Source organism: Panthera tigris, chromosome D1 (genome assembly GCF_018350195.1).
Source record: "Panthera tigris isolate Pti1 chromosome D1, P.tigris_Pti1_mat1.1, whole genome shotgun sequence".
Classification (NCBI taxonomy): domain Eukaryota; kingdom Metazoa; phylum Chordata; class Mammalia; order Carnivora; family Felidae; genus Panthera; species Panthera tigris.
Genome location: NC_056669.1, coordinates 88,943,469 through 88,964,033, shown reverse-complemented (window position 1 = coordinate 88,964,033; position 20,565 = coordinate 88,943,469). Strand labels below are relative to the sequence as shown.

The 20,565-nt window shown below is 48.7% G+C and overlaps 1 protein-coding gene across 3 annotated transcripts in view; it reads right to left on the bottom strand.

Moving 5' to 3' along the window:
* Positions 1 to 20,565, bottom strand: part of LDLRAD3 (low density lipoprotein receptor class A domain containing 3) — a 262,622-nt gene that overhangs the window by 159,624 nt on the left and 82,433 nt on the right. For 2 of the 3 annotated variants that reach the window (XM_042957650.1, XM_042957647.1), the window contains exon 2: positions 8,225 to 8,371. The exons of the other annotated variant lie outside the window; for it this stretch is intronic. In XM_042957650.1, coding sequence (XP_042813584.1) covers positions 8,225 to 8,312 — 88 coding nt within the window. In that variant the 5' untranslated portion in view covers positions 8,313 to 8,371. The remainder of the gene's footprint in view (positions 1 to 8,224; positions 8,372 to 20,565) is intronic. 3 annotated transcript variants of the gene reach the window in all.

Below are 20,565 nucleotides of genomic sequence, written 5' to 3'. Positions count from 1 at the left end.
CAGCTACGGGGCCCTTTTAGAAAAGTTAACACAAGGTCAAACTCGTGTTAGGTCGAGTAGAACCTGACAAGCCAGAAGTGTCTGTATCCAGCCGTCAGGGGACTACCTGGGAATTTAGGCCGAGATCTCAACACCAGGGCCGAAAGTCTCTCCTCACTATGGGCGCAGGGCACAAGGTGCAAATCTGGGGCAGAAAGAGGGCGGGGAAGACTGTCATTTCTACGAATTCTAGGCCGAAAACCTTGGAGGCCACCGCAGGGCGCCGTGCGGGTTCCCACCCCGGGGTAGCGGCCGTGGGGACTGAAGAAGACAGTTCAAGCAATGAAGCAAAATGCCATCATCAAAATCCACTTACGTGCTTAATTGTGCGGGGCCGTGGCAGAGCCGGGAGCAAGCTGACGCGGCCGCTCTGCAGGCGGAGACCAACCGCAGGGCCATTAGCCAGTGGGGCCCAGCCGCATGCAGGAGAGCCACTTCCAAACTTCCCTCCCTGCCAGGCTCATCTCAGACCCTCAAATATTTGTTTCCTCCCCTTGTGCACTGGCTCTGGCATGTGGCTGGAGCTCGAAGCCGAAGAGAATTTCCTAAGAGCTCCTGGCTCAAGACTCTCTAAACTGAAGAGAAGATGTTGACCCAACCAAAGAAGGTGTTGCTATGGCTTTGGTTCTGTAAGTGAGAGCAGGAAGAGAAGGGGTGGAGGAGAAGGGAACGTGAGGGTCCAGGGGAGGTAGGCAAGGGGCGGGCTGGACCAGTCGTGTCCGCACTGCACGGGCCAGCAATGTCGCAACAGACTTGGGTTTCGGTGTAATGTCATTACTGCTTATCGAGGGAAAATGTCAGCTGGCATTTACTGAATGCCTAACACATGCCAGGCCCCCAGTTCTAAGCCTCACACACATCGGCTCATTTAAGACAACAATGTCCTGTGGTCAGCAGAGCTGATCTTTACCCTCTGTGTACCAGCAAACAGTGCCTACTGTTTAAGGTCAGCTCATTCCTAACTGGCTTATGGCCTGGACATAGCACCCTTGACCTAGTAATTTCAATATCACCCCTGGAGTAGGTAGCATTATTATCCCCCTCTTACAGATGAGGAAATAGGGACAGAGTAAGGCAAAATGGTGCCCAGAGCCCGAGGTCATAAATGGAGGCTGGCCCAAGGCCCCTCTTCCTAACTACAGGATTTATGGTCTCACATTTGAGATAAAACACAGTAAGCGAAGCAGGGGGCATGCCTGGAATCACCCAAGACGTTTAAAGACGAGTACAGGAACAAACAAAAAGCCTAAGTCAGAAAAGAGGCAACATTAACACCCATGGGTCTTGGATTTCTTCTGCACAGTGAATGCCATGGAGGCAAGTGAGTTTTTCTCCGAAGGGCTTAATGGACATAGCGATAAACCACAGTGATATTCTCTAGACTCTTGTAAGTTCCAGTTTTGTTTTGTGAAGTTCAACTTCTTCAGAAAGCTTTTGAAATTCAGCCCTTAACCATGGCTTGCCAGGTCTCAGCTCTGGAGGAGAAGGACATCTCAATCACATGAGCAGGAACGGAGGGCATGACTCCCAGAGAGAGGCCCGGCGGCATGGTGGGGGGGCAGGGGAGGGGTGTGATGAAAGGCCCACTGAAGCCCAGATGGCTTTAACAGTCCCTGGGAAGTAAGTGGATAGATTCCCGGGGCTGCCACAACAAAGCAATGTAAACTGAGCGCCTTTGAGCAACGGAAATTTCTTCTCTCACATTTCCGGAAGCCTACAATCAAAATGTCGGCAGGGCCATGCTCCCTCTGAGACTCTGCGTGGAGCCTTTCCCTGCGTCTCTTCAGCTTCCAGTGGTGGCTAGCAATGCCTGACACTCCTTGGCTCGCGGCTGCATCATCCTGCCTCTGCTGTCACCAGGCCCTCTTCCCTCCTTTCTTCATGCTGTCTTCTTATAAAGACACCCTACTTCAGTACGACCTCATCTTAACTAATCCAACCTCAATCATCCCAATTCCAAATAAGGTCACATTCTGAGGCACCGGGGCTCAGGAGTTCAACATATCTTTTGGGGGGGATGCAATTCAACCTAGAAGAGTAACATTCTTGCTTTCCAATTATTAAAGAAAAGAAGCAGAAGTGGGATGCCTGTGAATGTCACCCTGTTACACAGTAGGCAGGGTGGCTGTCACTCACCACGTAATAATTTTAGAAAACAAAGGAGAGCTGGGTGGATGTCTGGATGAGTCTGCTAGAGCTGTGGCCTCCACCACATTGGTGGCCTCCGCGACAGAAATGTATCATCTCACCGTCCAGTAGGCCGAAAGTCCCAAACCAAAGTATCGGCAGGTTGGCTCCTTCTGAGGGTGGTGAGCACGGGTCTTTTCCAGGCCTCTCTCCTTGGCTTCAAACGGCCATCTTCCCCCTGTCCGTACCTCTGCATCCAAATTTCCACATCCCGACTTTCTGGGGAATTCTGCACATGAGCCAGGTACGAGGGCCCTGGTGGAATAGCTGAACTACTGCTGAAGTTTGATAAGGATAATACCTCAGACTCCAGTTTTGTGCGCTCTCTCTGCTAGCCCTGTAGCATCAGGCTTACAAGAAAACATTACATGTGGCGCCACCCAGAGGCAGAAGATGAGAAAGACGATCAAAAGGAAAGGAAGAGTTTCTGTCCCCACCCCCAACCCTCCCCTTTCCTCCCCCTTTTATGTTTCTTGGTGATCCTTTTTCCAAACTCGCCCTTTCAACCCTCTCATGGATTTCTGCCATCGCACAGGAGCAATGACCAGTCGTGCTCAAGAAATGGTTGGAAACAGTACAAGCAAATAAAATTCAGATTCCATTTTTGTCCTTTTCTGTCTCTGGACTTGGGAGAGTCACAGAAATCTTATCATTTGACAAGATCCTTGAATTTATCCCCATCTCCTCTCCACTCCATCTACATGTGCGCGCACGTGCATGCACACACACACACACACACACACACACGCACGCACACACACGCACAAAGGGCCTGAGATTTGAAAATCTGTACATGCCTCATCAAAGATATCGATCGATTTCATTTATCAAAGAAGAAAACCACTTTGTGACACAGAACTCAAACTTCCAAGATCTCTCCCCCATTTGGTCAGGACACAGATAAATGGCAGCTAAAATCCAACACCAAGTTGGAAGGAGATCTTAAGGCTCGTGATTCCAGGTCATGTGTGATATTTCTAGATATTTGAACTGCTGCTTTATTACAGCTTGTGGCAGTAATTACAGTACAGTCTCTTCTTTCGGAGACTCATAGCGCTAATGGCCATTTTAGAAATCATTTACATAGAAGAACATTATTGACATTTCTAACTCTTCTAAAAAAAGCACATTTGTAGAGGGGCGCCTGGGTGGCTCAGTCATTTAGTGTCCGACCCTTGATTTCAACTCGGGTCATGATCTCAGAGTTCCTGAGTTCAAGCCCAGCGTTGGGCTCTGTGCTGTCCACAGCATGGAGCCTGCTTGGGATTCTCTGTCTCCCTCTCTCTCTGCCCCTCCTCTGCTCTCTCTCTAAAATAAACATTTTTTAAAAAAGAAAAAAAAGAGCAGGTTAGTAGTGATAACATACAGGAGAATCTGATTGAGCAGAATAACACAGATCCAGGGAGAGACAGACAGGTGGTCTCTGATGGGGAAGGTGAAGGGCACTTATTCTCTGGGACAATAGGCGAGCTCTGCATAATCTCTCTGTGGCTCAGTTTCGTCATCTGAAAATGACAACGGTCTTCTCCTCATAAGGCTCCTAACAATCAAATGGGTTAATAAGTACAAAGTGCCGGGGATAGTGCCACCTAGAGAAAGCTCCCAAATAATGTGTGCTTTCATGGGGCTTCTACGTTTTTCTAAAATATCTCTATTCCTTTTACTACCCCCCCCAACCAAAAATTATTTGGATAAAATGACCATTTGGGTCATTTTACCAACCAAAAGCAGAAATTCACTCAAACTATCCCAAAAGGAGCCTCTTCTCTCAAAATTCTAAGGAGGAGGTTCTCCAGACTCACAAGGTGGAAAATTTAATGACTCAACCCGGGTGGAAATTTATTCTGGTCCATTAATAGACATTTCACCAAGTCAGAAACAAGACTAGTGAATAGGGGTTGGGAAAACACTCAACCTCTTTAGATAATAAAAAAAAAATAAAAATAAAAATATATAACTTTTCTATTAGCCAGAAAAAATATTTTTAAAGATATTCATCAATGCTGCCAAGACTAAAATAAAACCAGAATTCTCCCACATTGCCAGTGAGAGAGCACACTGGTGCAACCTTTAGCAAAACAAGTGGGCATCTGTTTCAAGAACCAAAAAAGGCTTCCTGTCCCTTGACCTAGTAATTTCATTTCTGAGAACTCAGCCTAAGAAAATCTCTCAAAACAGGGAGAAAGTCATATCCACCCTCATGTTCACAACACTGAACACTATTTCTAACAATGAAAAACTGGAAGCAAATGCCAAATGAGGAGTAAACAAACTATATCACACCAAGTCAGTGGACTGTTTTTCTAGGCATTAAAACTCATAGAGAAATATGAAAAAAATACATTAAAATGTTAAAAAGGTTAAATGTTACCTCGAAAGATCAAAATATAAAATTGTATTCCCACAGTGATTACAACTGGGAAAAACCTTGAATAAAAACTTCTAAGAAGCTAACGGTGGTTCTGTTAGAGTTGAGACTTCAGGTGCAATGCCATTGTTTTTCTCCTCCCCGTTCCAAGTTTTACAGCATGTGATTTTTATTATGTTTACAATGAAAAAAAGTTTCTTCCCGTCTTATGAAAAACCTCTCCTCTGCCGTGGGTACAGAATAGCCTCTCACTGCATCATATCCCACCACGACACAGCTCTCTGGACTCTTCTCTCACCCTTTGGAAGGGGCAAGAACTCTCTTTTTTTAAGTGTACAACCTTGTAAATGGCAAAGCTATTTCACAGGATACTTGAGGCAATCAGCTCTCCAGGTGAGGAAATCAGCACCTTCACTCTCCTCCCGGGAAGTACCACGTTGTTCCAAAGAATCAAAGAAAGGACACGAAGTGGCACGAATTCTACGGGAGCCACTCTCCAGGTGCCCTTGGACAGACGGTGCAGTTGAAGACCTCGGCCTGGCCGACCTCAGCTGGCTCCAGCTGAAATCATTGTGCACGCTGTCCTCCGGGTATGGATAAGTTCCTTAACTGACCCCAAACGTGTGAACACCCCACCAGAGAGGAGTGGTTAGATTACACGGTACCAACTTGATGCACCAGTGAGCAACCTCACAAAACAACAACCGTGAAGGCTAAATATGGTCACGTGGCAAAGGGCCTCTCATATGAAGTAGAAACAAATGGGTTACTCAATCACCCATCGCCATGACGACGTCTGTATAAAACAGTTTGTGGAGACTGACCAATAGTAGCTAATGTTTACAAGCCACTTACTACGCCCAGGCACTGTGCTGTGTGCTTAAGGTGCATTTAAGCTTCACAACAATGCTTACCAGAAGCCTTATTCTTTTCATTTTGGAGAGGAGGAAACTGAGGCACCATGAGGTTAGGGACTTCTCACTCAATCTTCCCAGTGGCTAACGTCTAGAATATCCTGGTACCTTCTCTAAGATCACAGAGCATGTGATCTGGGCCGAGGGATTTGCACAGTCTTTCCCCAGTGCTCAGACCATCAGGTCCTAGACTGGGAAGGAATACGTAAGAGATTCAAAAGGCAAGTAGAATTTGTTTTAGAAAAGCAACCTCTTTTCCTTCCCTCTAATACCTAAGCTTTTTAATGCTCTGTTTTTATAACTTAAAGACAAAAAGGAAAAAAAAAGAAGGTCAACCGAGGAGAGATTCTTTAATGGGTGTGTTTGTGCATACACTTTTTTTTTTTTTAATTGTGGGGCTTTTGGGTCTTTTTTTTAATATTTATTTTGAGAGAGAGAGTGCACACAAGTGGAAACGGGGCACAGAGATGGGGAGAGAGGATCCCAAGCAGGCTCCACACTATCAGTGCAGAGCCTGACGGGGGACTTGGTCTCACCAACCCTGAGATCATGACCTGAGCCAAAATCAAGAGTCAGATGCTTAACTGACTGAGCCACCCAGGCGCCCCTGAAATTATGTTTTGATCAAAACACTAAGTAAATGCCAATCAAGTCCTTACTACGCTTGGGGGTTAAGGGTAGGAAATGAGGAGACAAAAATGAGAACAGCCAAAACAAGCCTGTTCCAAACCAAACTAAATAGCGCGAGGCAGCTGCTGGGCATTTTTTTGTTTTTTAATTCTCTTTCCATCACCTTTTCCAGTTTGTGCATGAATTCTGAAATCATGGAACTGGACTGACACAAGACACAGAATCTCCTAACATTACACAGCTTCTATTGACAAAGCTGGAAATAAAACTTAAGTCTCAACTCCAAACCGTGTATTCTTTCATAAACGGACCCTGTGCTAAATAGTCCCAGCTCAGCTAAAGACAATCTGTGTTAACCAGAGTTCAAATACATACCATATTCTGAAAATGGTCATTCCACATATTTGTGTAGTTTTAATAATGCTCAAAACTGGACAGATTCTAAATTCTTTTTTTTTAATGTTTATTTATTTCTGAGAGAGAGACAGAGCACAAGTTGGGGAGGGGCAGAGAGAAAGGGAGACAGAATCAAAAGCAGGTTCCAGGCTCTGAGCTGTCAGCACAGAGCCCAATGCAGGGCTCGAACCGATGAACTGTGAGATCATGACCTGAGCTGAAGTCAGATGCTTAACCGACTGAGCCACCCAGGCACCCCAAAACTGGACAGACTGTAGAGTTCACCCATACAATCACATATGTAACTCAAATTACAAACGTTACGTTTGTAGCAATTTTAAAGACCAAGAAACAGAGAAAGCTGAAATAGACATTATTAATACTGTGTTTAAAACTCTGAAAAATGAAAACGCCTTACGTATGCTGGTCCATTTAGAAAAACAGTCACCTGCAACAAGCAAAATGAATATTCCCCCCACACGCGGAATAAACACAACATATTCCTAACCCACCCCCTCCCAAACCTTCCCTGGGGAGTGGGAGCAGGCAGGTGGGGGATCCTGGAGCCCTGGGACAGACAAGGGGCCAATCTCTGAGCGAGCAGCCTGTCTGAGGGAGAGCATCATGAAGGTGGGGGCGTGCTGGCTCCAGACTGGGCTCCAAACCCAGTTCTTCTTCCCGTGCGTCAAATCCCAGTAACAGCCATGGCAAAGTTCAAATTATCATCTCTCAGCCATTTCCTCGGCTGGCTTCCAGAGCCCTCTCTGGAAGATTCGGAGCCAGAACACACGGTTCTCCTGTCAGTGAGGCCCTGTGGCCTGGTGCCCGAAGCCCACAGACAAGCCAAGAACCAGTGTCCAGCCAGCTGTGTGGTCCCAAGGCAGTGACCCATTAGAACACCCTTAGGCCCAGCGCTCCTCAGGTGTGCTTCCTGCCTGCCAGGGTGCCACGGCCGAGCTCACTCTGCGGTGCCACACCATGGAAGAGAAACGCACTCCACGGGGCGGGGAGCGTGATCGTCCAGCACCCCGGACGCCCTCGACTCACGTCTGCAGATTTCGAGGGCACAAAATAGGAAAGAGGCCGAAGAAGGAGAAGGCGGGGGGGAGGGTAAGAAAGAACCACCCCCATTTGCCCATGCCATATCAGCAGAGAGAAGGGCCAACAAGAGCAAATTGCCGTCAAGTCACCACCAGCCCTGGGCCGTATACTTGGCATGACGCTACACCGTATTTAGTCACTAAGAACATTCCACCATGTACGAGATGGGAAAGATGATCACCAGCCGGGGCCTTGGGGTCAGGCAGGCAGCCCTGAATTCAAATCCAGATCTGCTGCTTGCTAGCTGGGGGGACACCGCAGCCATGTAACCTCTGGGAGTCTCGGAGTCCTCACATGGAATGCAAAAAGCAGTGCCTCAGGGTGGGGTTTAGTAGAGCCTGCTGGAAGGGACCTCTGTTCTCCTGAGACTGTGACTCTGTCCCCACCAAGACTCCTGTCTCTGCACAGACCTCGCTGCTCCCAGGCACAGCTGCGGAGTGGAGAAGGCAGGGCGGCTGGCCGGAGGCCCAAACAAACGCACCAGCTTGCAGCACGTGGGGTGTGCAGGGTCTGAGCCGGATCAGGCCCTCCTCCCCTCTGCCCCAGGATCTCCCCCACCCCCACCCCAGCAAGAGGCCAGGCCACTCACGGCACTCCTTCTCATCACTCTTGTCGAAGCAGTCGGGTAGCCCGTCACACTGCCAAGCGCCGGGGATGCACCGCCCGTTGCTGCACATGAAGTTGCCTGGAATGTTGCACTCATTGGTGAAGTTGTTTCCAGGGAGCAGCTGGCTCTCTGCAGAAGAGAGAGGGGACGGGGACATGAGACAGGCGGAGGCGGCAGGGACGCGAGCCCCCACAACCGATGGGGCTCTTGTTCGACATGGCTCACATATGTGAGACTTCCGGTAGGCAACGTTACTTCCCTGGGCTTCAGTTTCCTCATCTGCAAAATGGACCAATAATCCACCCAACCCCCACCCTGGAGATTCTAAGAGAACTAAATGGAAAAATACAGGGAAAGCCTGTAGAAAGTGCTTGGCACACAACTGATGTTCACTGACTTTCTTCTTTCTCTGTCAAAAAGCTTGGTCGTGGGGCACCTCGGTGGCTCAGTTTGGTTGAGTGTCCGACCCTTGATCTCTGCTCAGGTCATGATCCCAGGGTCATGGGATAGAGCCCAGCATCAGGCTCTGCACTGAGCACGGAGCCTGCTTGAGATTCTCTCTCTCCCTCTCCCACTGCCCCTCTCCCCTGCTCTCTTTCTAAAAAAAAAAAAATTTTTTTAAAGAAAAAGAAATAAAAATTAAAAAAAAAAAAGGTTGGTTATAAAACCCAAATTCTTTCCAGGCCATCAGCTGTGGCTAAAAATGAAAGTTCCAGGACAGGAGTGAGCTCTGGACTCCCAATCCATCCAACTGCAGGAATCATGGGCTCTTTCCGGGCCTCAGACCCCGTGGCCCTACAATCACCAGATATTTGAACCTGGGCCTGTCAGCAGGAACACCGGGAGACCATCTCACTTTAGCCCACAAACCCACCTATGGTCATATGGGGAGGAAAGGCCAAACTGAAACTTGAACTCAGGGCACCAAGGTCACTGAACTATTTGCCAAGAACTCCTGGAGGTTTAGAATGAAGCCCCAGGGTTTAGATTCCAGGGCACAGTCCGAGCACAGTCACCAAATGCTGAGGCCCTGATGAGAAAAGGCCAAGTCTTAGGCTGGACAGCAAACAGAGAAGAGCAAAGGCTCTTCGTGGGGACGGGGCTGCTGAATTCATCCACCAATGGACCCTGGGGACAGATTTTCAAGGGAGCCAGAATCTAATGAATCTCATCAGTCTGAGCCAGCGTGTTCAGCAGCCAGGAGATAAGGAGCCATCTGGAAGTAACGTTGTTTTAGGGGAAAAGGAGAAAAAAAGACCAGGCCCTCCAGGGGTCCTCTCTGAATCTTCAATAAGCCATTCATCGAACATCTGTGACCAGACACTTGTGTAGGTCCTAAGGATGCAGAGATGAAAGGTGGGGCTCCTCCCTGCAGCCCAGGAAGGCATGGGGCTATGCCAGTGGTCTTACTGCCATGTGCAGAGAAAGAGGGGTGTCCAGACCTGCCTGGGAGCAAGAGGAAGACAGCAGGGCCAAGGACCCTCTTTCACAAGCTTTGCCAAAGAGAAGCATCTCACTCCAGATCCCGGACGTGACCTCTTTTTCATGCCGCTAGCCTTTACGTAGCTTCTTAATTTTACCCGGAATGCCCTTCGACCCGTGAGTGTCCTAGGAAACCCCTGCGTACCCTTTTGCACACAACGTGTATGTAACTCTCCGTCTGAACTGTTCCCTGACTTTTCCCAGCAGAAATGAGCCCTTACTCTGCTGTGGCAGCTCCAGCACTACTGGGATGGCACTAAAAGTATTTTACAAGTGGAACAAACAGGCAACAAGAAATTGGAAAGGACGCAGCCCTAGGCAGGCAGCACCACATCGGCCGTGGATTTTCCTCGCAGACCATCCACCCCGCCACGCTGAGTAACATGCGTGCACATCTCCCTCCTGGAAACGAACTTTTGTAGGTCGCTGAAGAATTCCATAACAACAGCTACAGTGAAGGGCCTCGCCCTGCCTTACTCCCCACACTAGTATCCTGAACATCTCTCTTGACCCCTCCTCGCTCCATCATCCCCTTTGGAGGGCCAACAGCTGAGCCCTGCACGCCAGTCTCAATGCCACAGGCCTGACTCCAGCCCAAGGGATCGCCACCTCGCACCAACCTTGCTCCCAGCCTGGCCTCCTCGCCTCCCCGCCACGCCTCTGTGGCCAGCAGGATCTTTCTAAAGGGCAAATCGATCGTGACTCTTTCTCACTTTAAAAAGCCACTGAATGGGTCCCCAACGTTCTTAAGGTAAAGTCAAGTTTTAACATGTTACAGAAGGTTCCAGGGAAGAAGTGGCATTTACAGTGGATGCTAATACACAGAGAGATAGAACATAAGGCCCTTCAGGCCTGAAGAGCACAGGAAAGCTCAGCCCAGGGCACTGAAGGGTATAGAATAAAAAACCCTCACGGCTCTGACCGTCAGGAATTGCAGACATATTGTGTCGCTATTTCCCCTATCCCACCCCTGGGTCAGCCATTACCAGACATGGTGCCCTGTCCACTGAGCCCACACTCAGTAAAAGAATCCCTCTCAAGACCGGACTCCAGAAAGCCTCCAGCAACCCAGAGAAAAGCATGAAACCGATTCAACACCTCTGGGTGAGCGCAGTCACAGGACAAGGGGAATCACAGGAGAGAAGCCCAGAAGGGCAGTCAGGTGCTGGATCCCAGCCAGCCACGGAACGCACAACCCAGACCGCCCACCCATTCCAGCTGTTTCCTTACAACTGCTCTGGGCTTCACCAGCAAGCTCCCAGGGAATTCCTCCGGGCTCCAGAAGGCAACTGTCACTCTGTTTTGTTTGGAAATCACCCACATATGCCTCTGTAGAGCTGCCTCCTCGAAGGCAAGCCCCCTAGAAAAGTCACTGCAACTGTGAAATCCTGTTCAGATAAACAGATTTCCAGAGCCAGAAAATGGGCCAGATTGGATTCCAGAGTGCTTGCTCTGAGAGTCAGTCGACAGGCTGGGCGTGCAAGGCTCTGACAAGTGAAAGGGCACGGCACAAAGACCAAGTACCACATCCGTCATACACAGGTGGCCCTGCCAGCATAGGCTTGAGGTGCTTCACCGGCAGGACCAGGGATCCCTGGGCCCAGCAAAGGCTAACACAGAGGAGCGCTCTTTGTGAGCTCCTGAGCAACTCCATTATAAACGCAGACGGCACGGAGCCTTGTGCTTCAGGGAAGGGACAAGATCACCAACCTCAAAAGCGTGAGGAGAAACCAAGGCAAAGAGAAGTTAAATCCTGTAGGCTTTGTCTTCAAAAATCTTCCTGAAACCCATCCAGTGCGCTTTTATTAAACTGGAACGATCCCATCTAAACCAATGGTTCTTGGGGTGCCTGGATGGCTTAGTCAGTTAAGCATCCGACTCTGGTTCAGGTCGGGATCTCATGGTTCATGGGTTCAAGCCCCACATTGGGCTCTGTGCTGATAGCTTGGAGCCTGGAGCCTGCTTTGGATTCTGGGTCTCCCTCTCTCTTTCTGCCCCTACCCCTCTGTCTCTCTCTCTCCCTTTCTCTCTCTCAAAAATAAATAAACATTAAAACAAAATTATTTTAAACCAGTGGTTCCCAACAGGGGACAATTGTGCCCACCTGGGGCACACATGGTGATGTCTGGGAGACATTTTTGGTGGCGGCCTCTAGAGAATCAAGGCTGGGAATGCCGCCCCTCACCACACGGAAGTATCCAGCCCGAAACGTCTGTAGTGCCAAGGAAGTCCTTGAGGAAGTCTGGGAAAACCAACCCCCCAACCTGCTTTTCCCATGCCCCCCAGGTTCTGTCCCCTCACAGCAGTGAGATTTTAAAATGCTACTGATGGCTTCTCAGTGCCCTTATGAGTAAATCTAAGACTCGTGCCACGGTTTACAAGGCCTGTCGTGATCAGCCCCTGCCTACCTTTGCAACCTCGTTTCCTAGAATATGAATGTCTTCCCTGCACGGAGGCCCCCATACATTGCTACTTACGGACACTGATTCTTCCACCCACCTTTCACCTGGTGAGACAGGTTGAATTGTGCCCCCCATTCACCGCCCCAAAATTTAATATGTTGAAGCCTTATCCCTCAGTACCTCAGAATGTGTATTGGGAGCCAGGGTCTTCGAAGAGGTGATTAAGGGCCCAACAGACATGCATGGCTTGTCTAAGAGGACAGCCAAGCATTCGCTTATGGTTTATTCCCACCCTGCATACTCTTCCTCGCAAAGTTCCATCCCCTGCCTGCTTCATCCCCATGAAAGGCAGTGGGATCTATACATACATAGTTGAAAATAAGGGACGTGGGGGCGTCTGGATTTGTGCACGTAAATTACTACCCCGTCTGCTTTAAAAGAGGTAAGAAATCTTTTCAGCCCGACAGCAGGACTTTCTAGTGGCTGAAATATTTATCCCATCTCAGTGCCTTGGGACACATTTAGAATCCAAAAAAGACAAGCATTAGCACGCAGTTGGCTAGCTGGGGTTTTTCCTTCCCCCTTTTCTTTTTTTCATTAAGCTGAAAAATGAAAAGAGTTGCCCATGTTCACTGCAGCACATCACTTACTTAAAATAACTATACCATCTGCACCAAGGAAAAAAAAAAAAAATTCCAAGTCCTCCCCCAACAGGCAAAGGCAAACAGCGAGCAGCAGCTTCTCCCAAAAGTTCTGGCATCCACGAATTTATCCCGGATGAGGGAGCCACACCCGGAGCAACAGCAGAAACACAGACAGCTGCTGCGTCCTCCCAAACTGTCCTTCTGGAACGCGCGCAGTGAGTGATGTTGACTTTTCCAGCTGAGAAATGGGAAACCCATTCTCCCCGCCAGAGGCCCCCACACGCTCCTCTCTCCCTCTGCCGCTCTCCGCCAGGACACTCCTTGTCATGACGCGATGCAGAACCGACATCTGCAAACTATCGACAGGCCCTCCTTCCCAATTTCTGTCCAGTCGCCTCTGTTTTCATCCCTCGCCTCCCGACAATCCCATGTGCAGGCTCAAGGAACAACAAAGCAAGACATGCCCACGTACGTGCCGACAGCCTGGCGTTCTGTTTTTCAGCGCTCAAACAGAGCTACCCTAAAACCCTCCCTGGAGAATTAACACACCTCCTCCCACTGCCTGGTGCCAACAAACATAACGCTATAAGCCGCTGGAAGCCACCGTCTGTTTTCCCTTTGAACTCGCTTCTTCGACACACACGTTCCATGCACGGGCACATGTACAGCACCAAGTGGGCTGGTCTGCAAGGACTCGTTTGCGAACATCCCTGGAAAGTCCCTAAAAGTCCCTCGGACCCCAGACTGCTCTGCGTGGTGGCATCAGTGTCAGACGGAACCAGAGACATCTGTCCCAAGCACAACCCCGATCCGTTCAGTTCTCACCAAACTGCTTCCTGCTGAGCTCTGCTTTGGGGAACGTTCTGGCTGCCATCAAAAGGGAGCGGTCACAGGGGGATGTGTGAGCCCGGAGGGAGGCTGTGCCTCTGGCTCCAAGTACCTATGCACAGCCAGGCCTCTACTTCTGTCTAGACTCTGCACACAGCTCCTCCCTGGGAGAACATTCCAGGGGCCCCAAACCCCGTTTACCCATCCGTTCGAGGAAGATACAGCCCAGGGAAATGGGTGAGAAGGCATAAAACGCCTCACAGGTTGAGCCCGGGACTGCTGAGCCTTGGCATTCACAGACTCCATATTTACACAGACTCCATGTTTACACGTACAGGGTATCCTGCTCACACCGACACTGAAGGAAGAGAGTGTTGCTGCAGGAACAGCTGACGGATGGAGCAAGTCTCCTAAGCAGGGAGTGAGCCTCGCTGTCCGTGCAGCCTCTGCGCTCCACGCAGGTTTCTTGTTTGCTTTTGCCTTGAAATGCAAAACGGCAACCGCTACAAGATGATCAATGCTCTGTTTCCTCCCTAAAATGAGTTGGCAAAGAAAGCCAATGGCTAGTATTGATGGGCCAAGCAAAGCGAAAGTGAAGAGGTCTACGAAAGGGACAGTTCTTCACCAGGAAATGGCTTTCGAAATTATTTCTGCCCTGTATTTATAGCCTCATTAAGGGCCTGAAGCTGTTACTTACATTTTTTAGTTATGCTTCATCGCATTTCATGGGGAAAATTATGTAGGAAGAGCGTTAACGTCGTGGGGATTTGCAGAGCCTTCGGGATGCAGCCCTTGCAAGGTCCGCGGTCCACAGCTCAGGGGGCTGGATGGCAATGCTGGAGGGGGCTGTTCCTCATGATGCTGACCCTCAGGGGTGGGCACGGAGCCCCACCCTGCTCCCCCTCCCTCACGACCCTCCCTTTAACAGCCCTTAAGGAATTGATTATTATTGATCTTCCCCTAGGGATGATCTAACATCTGCTGCAGCTCTCAACACATGACAGGACTTTAACATATCAGTTCTTGTCCTTCACAACAGCCCCATGCACTAGGCAGCCATGCCCATTTTGCAGTTGAGGAAAAGAGACTCAAGAAGCAACCTGCCCAAAGTCACACAGCTAGCAACTTTTGGGACCAGGTAGTACATATTTTAGGCTGTGCAAGACAGGAAGCCAAATTAAAGATAGAAAGGTACTGGGGCAACTGGGTGGCTCAGTAGGTTAAGCATCAGACTTCAGCTCAGGTCATGATCTCACGGTTCATGGGTTCGAGCTCCGTGTTGGGCTCTGTGCCGACAGCCCAGAGCCTGGAGCCTGTTTCAGATTCTGGGTCTTCCTCTCTCCCTGCCCCTCCCCTGCTTCTGCTCTATATCTCTCTCAAAAATAAATAAACATTTAAAAAAATGTTTTTAAAGACAGGTACTTCTATAAAAGGAGAGAAAAAATGTTCCACAAAATATGCATTGGTAAAATTCAACACATGATCATTATTGAGAACAATTTTTCATAATACAGGTCTACTAATGAGAAGAATAGAATTACGGGGTGGGGGGTGGTGGTGGGAGAGGGGGCAGGTAACACTGCACTTGATAAGGTTCAAGGTTAGTGTTCCCTATCATCAAAATCTATCGCAAATGTTTAATTTTTTTCACCATTTAAAAATGTTAAAACCCTTATTAGCTAGGTGACTTCAGTGGGCTGGCTCTGGCCCATGGGGCACAGTTTACGGACTCCTAAGCTAGAAGATGGCAGGTCTATTCAAAATAACAAAATGACCTTAGGGGGCATCATCCAAAGACACTTCCTCTCTATCCCACATCCCCACCACTTTCAGGATCTGAAATGATCCCTGTGGTTCAATGGCTGCTCCCCAAAACCATGAGGGCGCAGACCTTGGCTGTCCTGCTCCCCGTGTGTTCAGCAACTAGCAAGGTTCCAGACACCCAGCAGACACTCAGGAAGTGCTTACTGACTGAAAGAGGGATGATGCATCAGGACCCTGCCAGCTGGGACATTCTCAAGTTTTATGACTTTACCCAAACCCTACTTGAACCCATTCAGATTTCCGTGCAAAATGCAATGGATAAATGACATCGGGTCTGTAGAACACTTCTGAGCACCCAGGAGGAAAAGAACAGAAGCGAAGAACCACCAGATGAACTTGTGCACACACCAGAGCCCTTGCCAAGGGCTGGCTGCACACCAGGCCCAGGGTGTCAGGCCCGGGGGAGAACCTGGGGCAGGAGCTGTCCCCCACATGCCCCTTCTGTCCTTTCAGCTTCAATCAGCAGCAGCAGGAAGTGCGAATCAGGCAGTGCAGCTAAACTAAGGACAAGAAAGGGGACGGCTTTATGACCAATTTTTATCAGGCCCGCAGATAAGCCAGGCTTAAGAGAGGGCCGATCAACCCTGCACTTAAGCACGTCTCAGAAACAGCCACAGGGTCAAGAAGAAGGAGTTTGCTCTGACCCCAAGTTCAGCTCAACCCTATCTGCCCGGAGATGGCTGCAATAATCCCTACGGTCACTGGGAACCGTTCTGCAGCCTGTATTACCTGTATTACACTCCACACAGAGACACCCAGGCAGGGCGCGTATGGAAAATCCCAAACCAAACCAAGGAATAAGGCCAGAAAAACAAAATAAGCTTCAATTAGGCCAAAAAGCTATCTTTACGAGCTCAGGATAAGGAAGGATTTCCGAAATAAGACTCAAAAAAAAAAAAAAAAAAAAAGCATAGACCATAAAGATTGAGAAATACAACCACACTAAAGCGTAAAACTCCTGCTCATCAAAAGATACCACAAACAAACCTAAAAGGTAAGCCACTAACTGAAAGGCTGTATCTGCCACATTTAGGACCCACAGAGCTCACTACCCAGGATTTTCCTACAAGACTGAATGAGAAAACACAAGCCATCCCACAGAAAACTGGACAGAATGTACGAACAGGTGCTTTCACTGACGAGAAATATCAAACAATCACTTCAGATGTCCTCAGTCTCACTTGTAATCAAAACATAATTCACGAAACAAGAAAGTTCTCCTTCGCACCCATCAGACTTGCAAAAAGGTGGAGTCTGACATTCTCAAGTAGCGAGACGATGTGACGCAACAGGAACGCACGCTGCACGTGATGGAGGAACTCGGAGCGACGACCTGGGAGCTCCTAGTGACCCCGCAGATGCTCCTACCCTTTGACCTGCCCATCATCTTCTGGTGCACACCCCAGGCACGGGGAGAAACGCACAAGAGACAACAGCAGGAGCACGTTCCCGGCTGGTACCACTAGCATAGAAAATTGCAAGACAAACTCAATGTTCAGCAAAAGCAGGATGGATGAAAAATAGGGTTGCATCCACACGATGGAACAGCACCCAAGGCTTCAACTTAATCAGCTGAGGTGGCATGGATCCACACGGGTCAATTCTGAGAAACCCAATGCTCAGTGAAGAAAGAGCAGGTTGCAGAATATCACTGAAGTCAAGCCTGAAGACTAGAAGACTTTCACGGGTAGATACAAATGCAAAAGTATTTCTTTTTTCATTGTACAGGAAAAGAAAAATAGCAAATTCAGGAGCGTGGTCACCGTCTGGCGAATGGGATCAGAGGGGACACAATGAACTGCAAACATAAGATTTCTTTCTTTGAAACAATCTGAAGCAAGCATGACCAAATATCAGAATTCAAGGGAGCCGGGTGGAAGGCACACAGGCTTCCTTCGTGTTATTCTTGGTCCTCTTCCCCATCCCTTAAAAAATGTTTCATTAATAAAATTTATTATAAAGAACAAAAAAATATGCTAATATTTGAGAAAATCTCTGAAAGACATATGGAACCATTTACCACTGATATCCTAGCTTCAAAAACCCCATCAACTATAAAAGGATGAGAGATAAAAGGGGGCAAGTTATTCACGCTGGGGAAAAAAAAGAGCAAATGCAAGGACATCCATCTGGGAAATTCGGTCCTATTATGAGCTCTTTTCATTTTCTGAAAGGCAGCAACAGTTGCAGAGTAGAAGCAAATTGTGGAGGAAAAAATAAACACGTCTCATAAGATAGATTTACCCACCCAACTCATTAAGCCGTGACATTCCGAAAACAAAAATAGCAAGGCCTAGCCAGAAGGGCAGATATTTTTTTAAATACGAACTCCCTGAGACGTCAGGGTGGGCAAAGCCGCGGTAATCTGCCCATCTCAGAATAGCCCGTACCATCTGCCCCCTCACCCCTCCTCAAGGAGGCCAAGTAAAGGGGCCCAGCGATGATCTGGCACACCCAATCACAGCTGCCAAATGCCTGCTTCTCTATAGCTGTGTGACTTCAGACAACTGAGTTACCGTCTCTGAGCTAAAACTGTCCACTCACAAACCTGGGGTAAGTCCACCTTCTGGGCAGGGTTGCTGAGGGATAGAGATATAATATCTATACACAGATAAAGAGATAAAGTAAATATAGTTAAGAGTACTTGGCAGATACATGGGGCTCAAGAAATAGCACTGGTATGTTCCTCCTTCCTGCCCTCCATACATTCTCCCGGACTCTCCTCACAGAGCTGGTACTGTCCCTTTTCTCTACCTGCCTCCCTAGAAAGGGCGCAGCCTGGACAAGCGGGGCTGGCTGGCTAAGAGTACATGTCACCCAGGTGCAAAAATGTAGACTCTGGGGACAGACGCTGGGTTCTGAGAACATAGTTACGGAGCTCACAATGTGACTCTGGTTTTGTATCTTCTAACACACAACAGTCTCGGTTAGGTAATTCCTAAAGAAATAAGTAGCCCTTCGGGGCATCTAGGGAGCTCAGTTGGTTAAGCATCCGACTCTTGATTTCGACTAAGATCATGATCTTGCGGCTTGTGAGTTCGAGGCCCACATCGGGTTCTGCAGTATGGATCCTGCTTGGGATTCTCTGTCCCCTCTCTCTCTCTCTCTCTCTGCCCCTTTCCCCTTGTGTTCTCTCTAAACAAACAAATAAAAAAAAGAAAGAAGTAGCCTTTCTTGGATCATCCCTAGGACTCCTTAGCAGCAGCAAAATCATAAACATGAACCAACTCCTCAGAACAGCGTGGTTAGGACACAGATGAAAAGAGAAAGGTACGTGGGGTTCATCAGGATCGGAGGGAGCTGCTCTGTGTCCATGAGCCTCAGTGTCCCCGTGTGTAGAATAAGGCAGTAACAGATGACATCCAAGTTCCTTTTTAGCTCTCAACTTACTATTCCTACTTCTGAGGACACACACCCAGTCCCCATGGAGGCAAACACTCACCATCTGCCTGTCCTAGATACATTCTTCAGCATTTAAAAATAATACCTGGGATTTACACAGAGCTCCTCCACTATAGGACTGAAAACATCCCTCCAAGCCAGATACTGAAGGTAGTTCCTCCTTGTTCAATACAGGGAGACTTAGGACCCAGAGATCTACCAGGCGGTCAAAAAGGCAGCACGGAAGCTAGCCAGAGGATCCCAGGTTCTCAGACCCGGGATGACACTGTTCCTGCCTCCGCTCGACACCGCTGGTCCCACCTTCCCCCGAAACAGGAGAAAGTCATCTCCAGGGGGCCAGGAATCTGACCTGCCTCCTGCTCTCTAGGGACGCAAGGGCCTCTCCGGTTCACTCCATTAACCACAATCTCCCATCACACCTCAGCAAATGAACGGCTGTCTGGCTTATCACTTCCGATCAGGGGAGGAACCCTGCTAGGGAAATCAAAAACACCAGCCTGTTACCAACCAAGCAAGGGCGGAATACATATTAACTGGTGCGTCTTCTTAAATTTTCTTAAGTAGCTTAATCCATTAAACCGGTCCATCCAGCTTCTACAATCTGCTCACGCGGGCACCCTCCCTCCGTATGGAGCACGAAGACAGGCCCTCCATCATGAGGAATTAGCTGACTTCTAGAGCAAATGATGTTTGTACATCTAGCAAGTGCCAGAGTTAAGCAGTATTTACTGCTGGCGTCCCCGCTTCAGTATGCACGTCTGAATGAGCTCGGCTTTCAGAGAGAGCAATTTACCTTTGCAAGAGACTTGTCGGATTTGGCAAATCAAAGGGCTGACACCGTGAAGACTAACCTGTTTGGGTTCTTCAGATTGTGGAGCGTATGACGGTCCAGAAAAGAAATCGATTAAAGATTAAGGAAGGATTATAGAGCTTGCCTCGCTCAGGTCGGCCTGGGAGCCCACAAACTCTGAATTCTAATGCCACTCGTTCCCAGCTCCGGGAATGGCTTAAACCTCTGTGCCTCAGTTTCCTCATCTATAAAATGGAGATGGACCAAAGGCAACCTTGACAAGCTCCCTGGGGAACTAAAGGGCTATTCTGTCCATCTGGTCCCAGAGTTGCACAGTGACAGAGGGGAAAACCTCAAAGCTCTTGTCCTGCTTCCCTCACACTGGAAAACCTAAAAGGATGAAGAAGCCAGTGGAAACTTCCAGGACTGTCACACATATAAGCATGCAGATAAAGGCCATACGACTAGCCAGAGTTCACTGTTAAGGGCATCCTTATTCACTACTGAAGAATTACTATTATATAAAGACTAGATGCAATGTAGGCACAAAATATGCCACTCTACACAAGACATACCGTTCTATGGGGCGCCTGGGTGGCTCAGTCGGTTGAGCGACCAACTTCGGCTCAGGTCAGGATCTCACGGTCTGTGAGTTCGAGCCCCGCGTCGGGCTCTGTGCTGACAGCTCGGAGCCTGGACCCTGCTTCGGATTCTGTGTCTCCCTCTCTCTCTGCCCCTCCCCTGCTCATGCTGTATCTCTCTCTCAAAAATAAATATTAAAAAATTAAAAAAAAAAAAAAAAGAAATTATTTCCAATACATCCAGTCTGCCCCACAGCAGACTAGTCTCCCTCCCGGTTGGGGCTACTACGGTGCCACGCTAATGGGGACCGCTCAGTGCGGAGACACTGGGAAGAAATCAAAGGCCTGAGTGTCCTGGCCAGCCCATCTC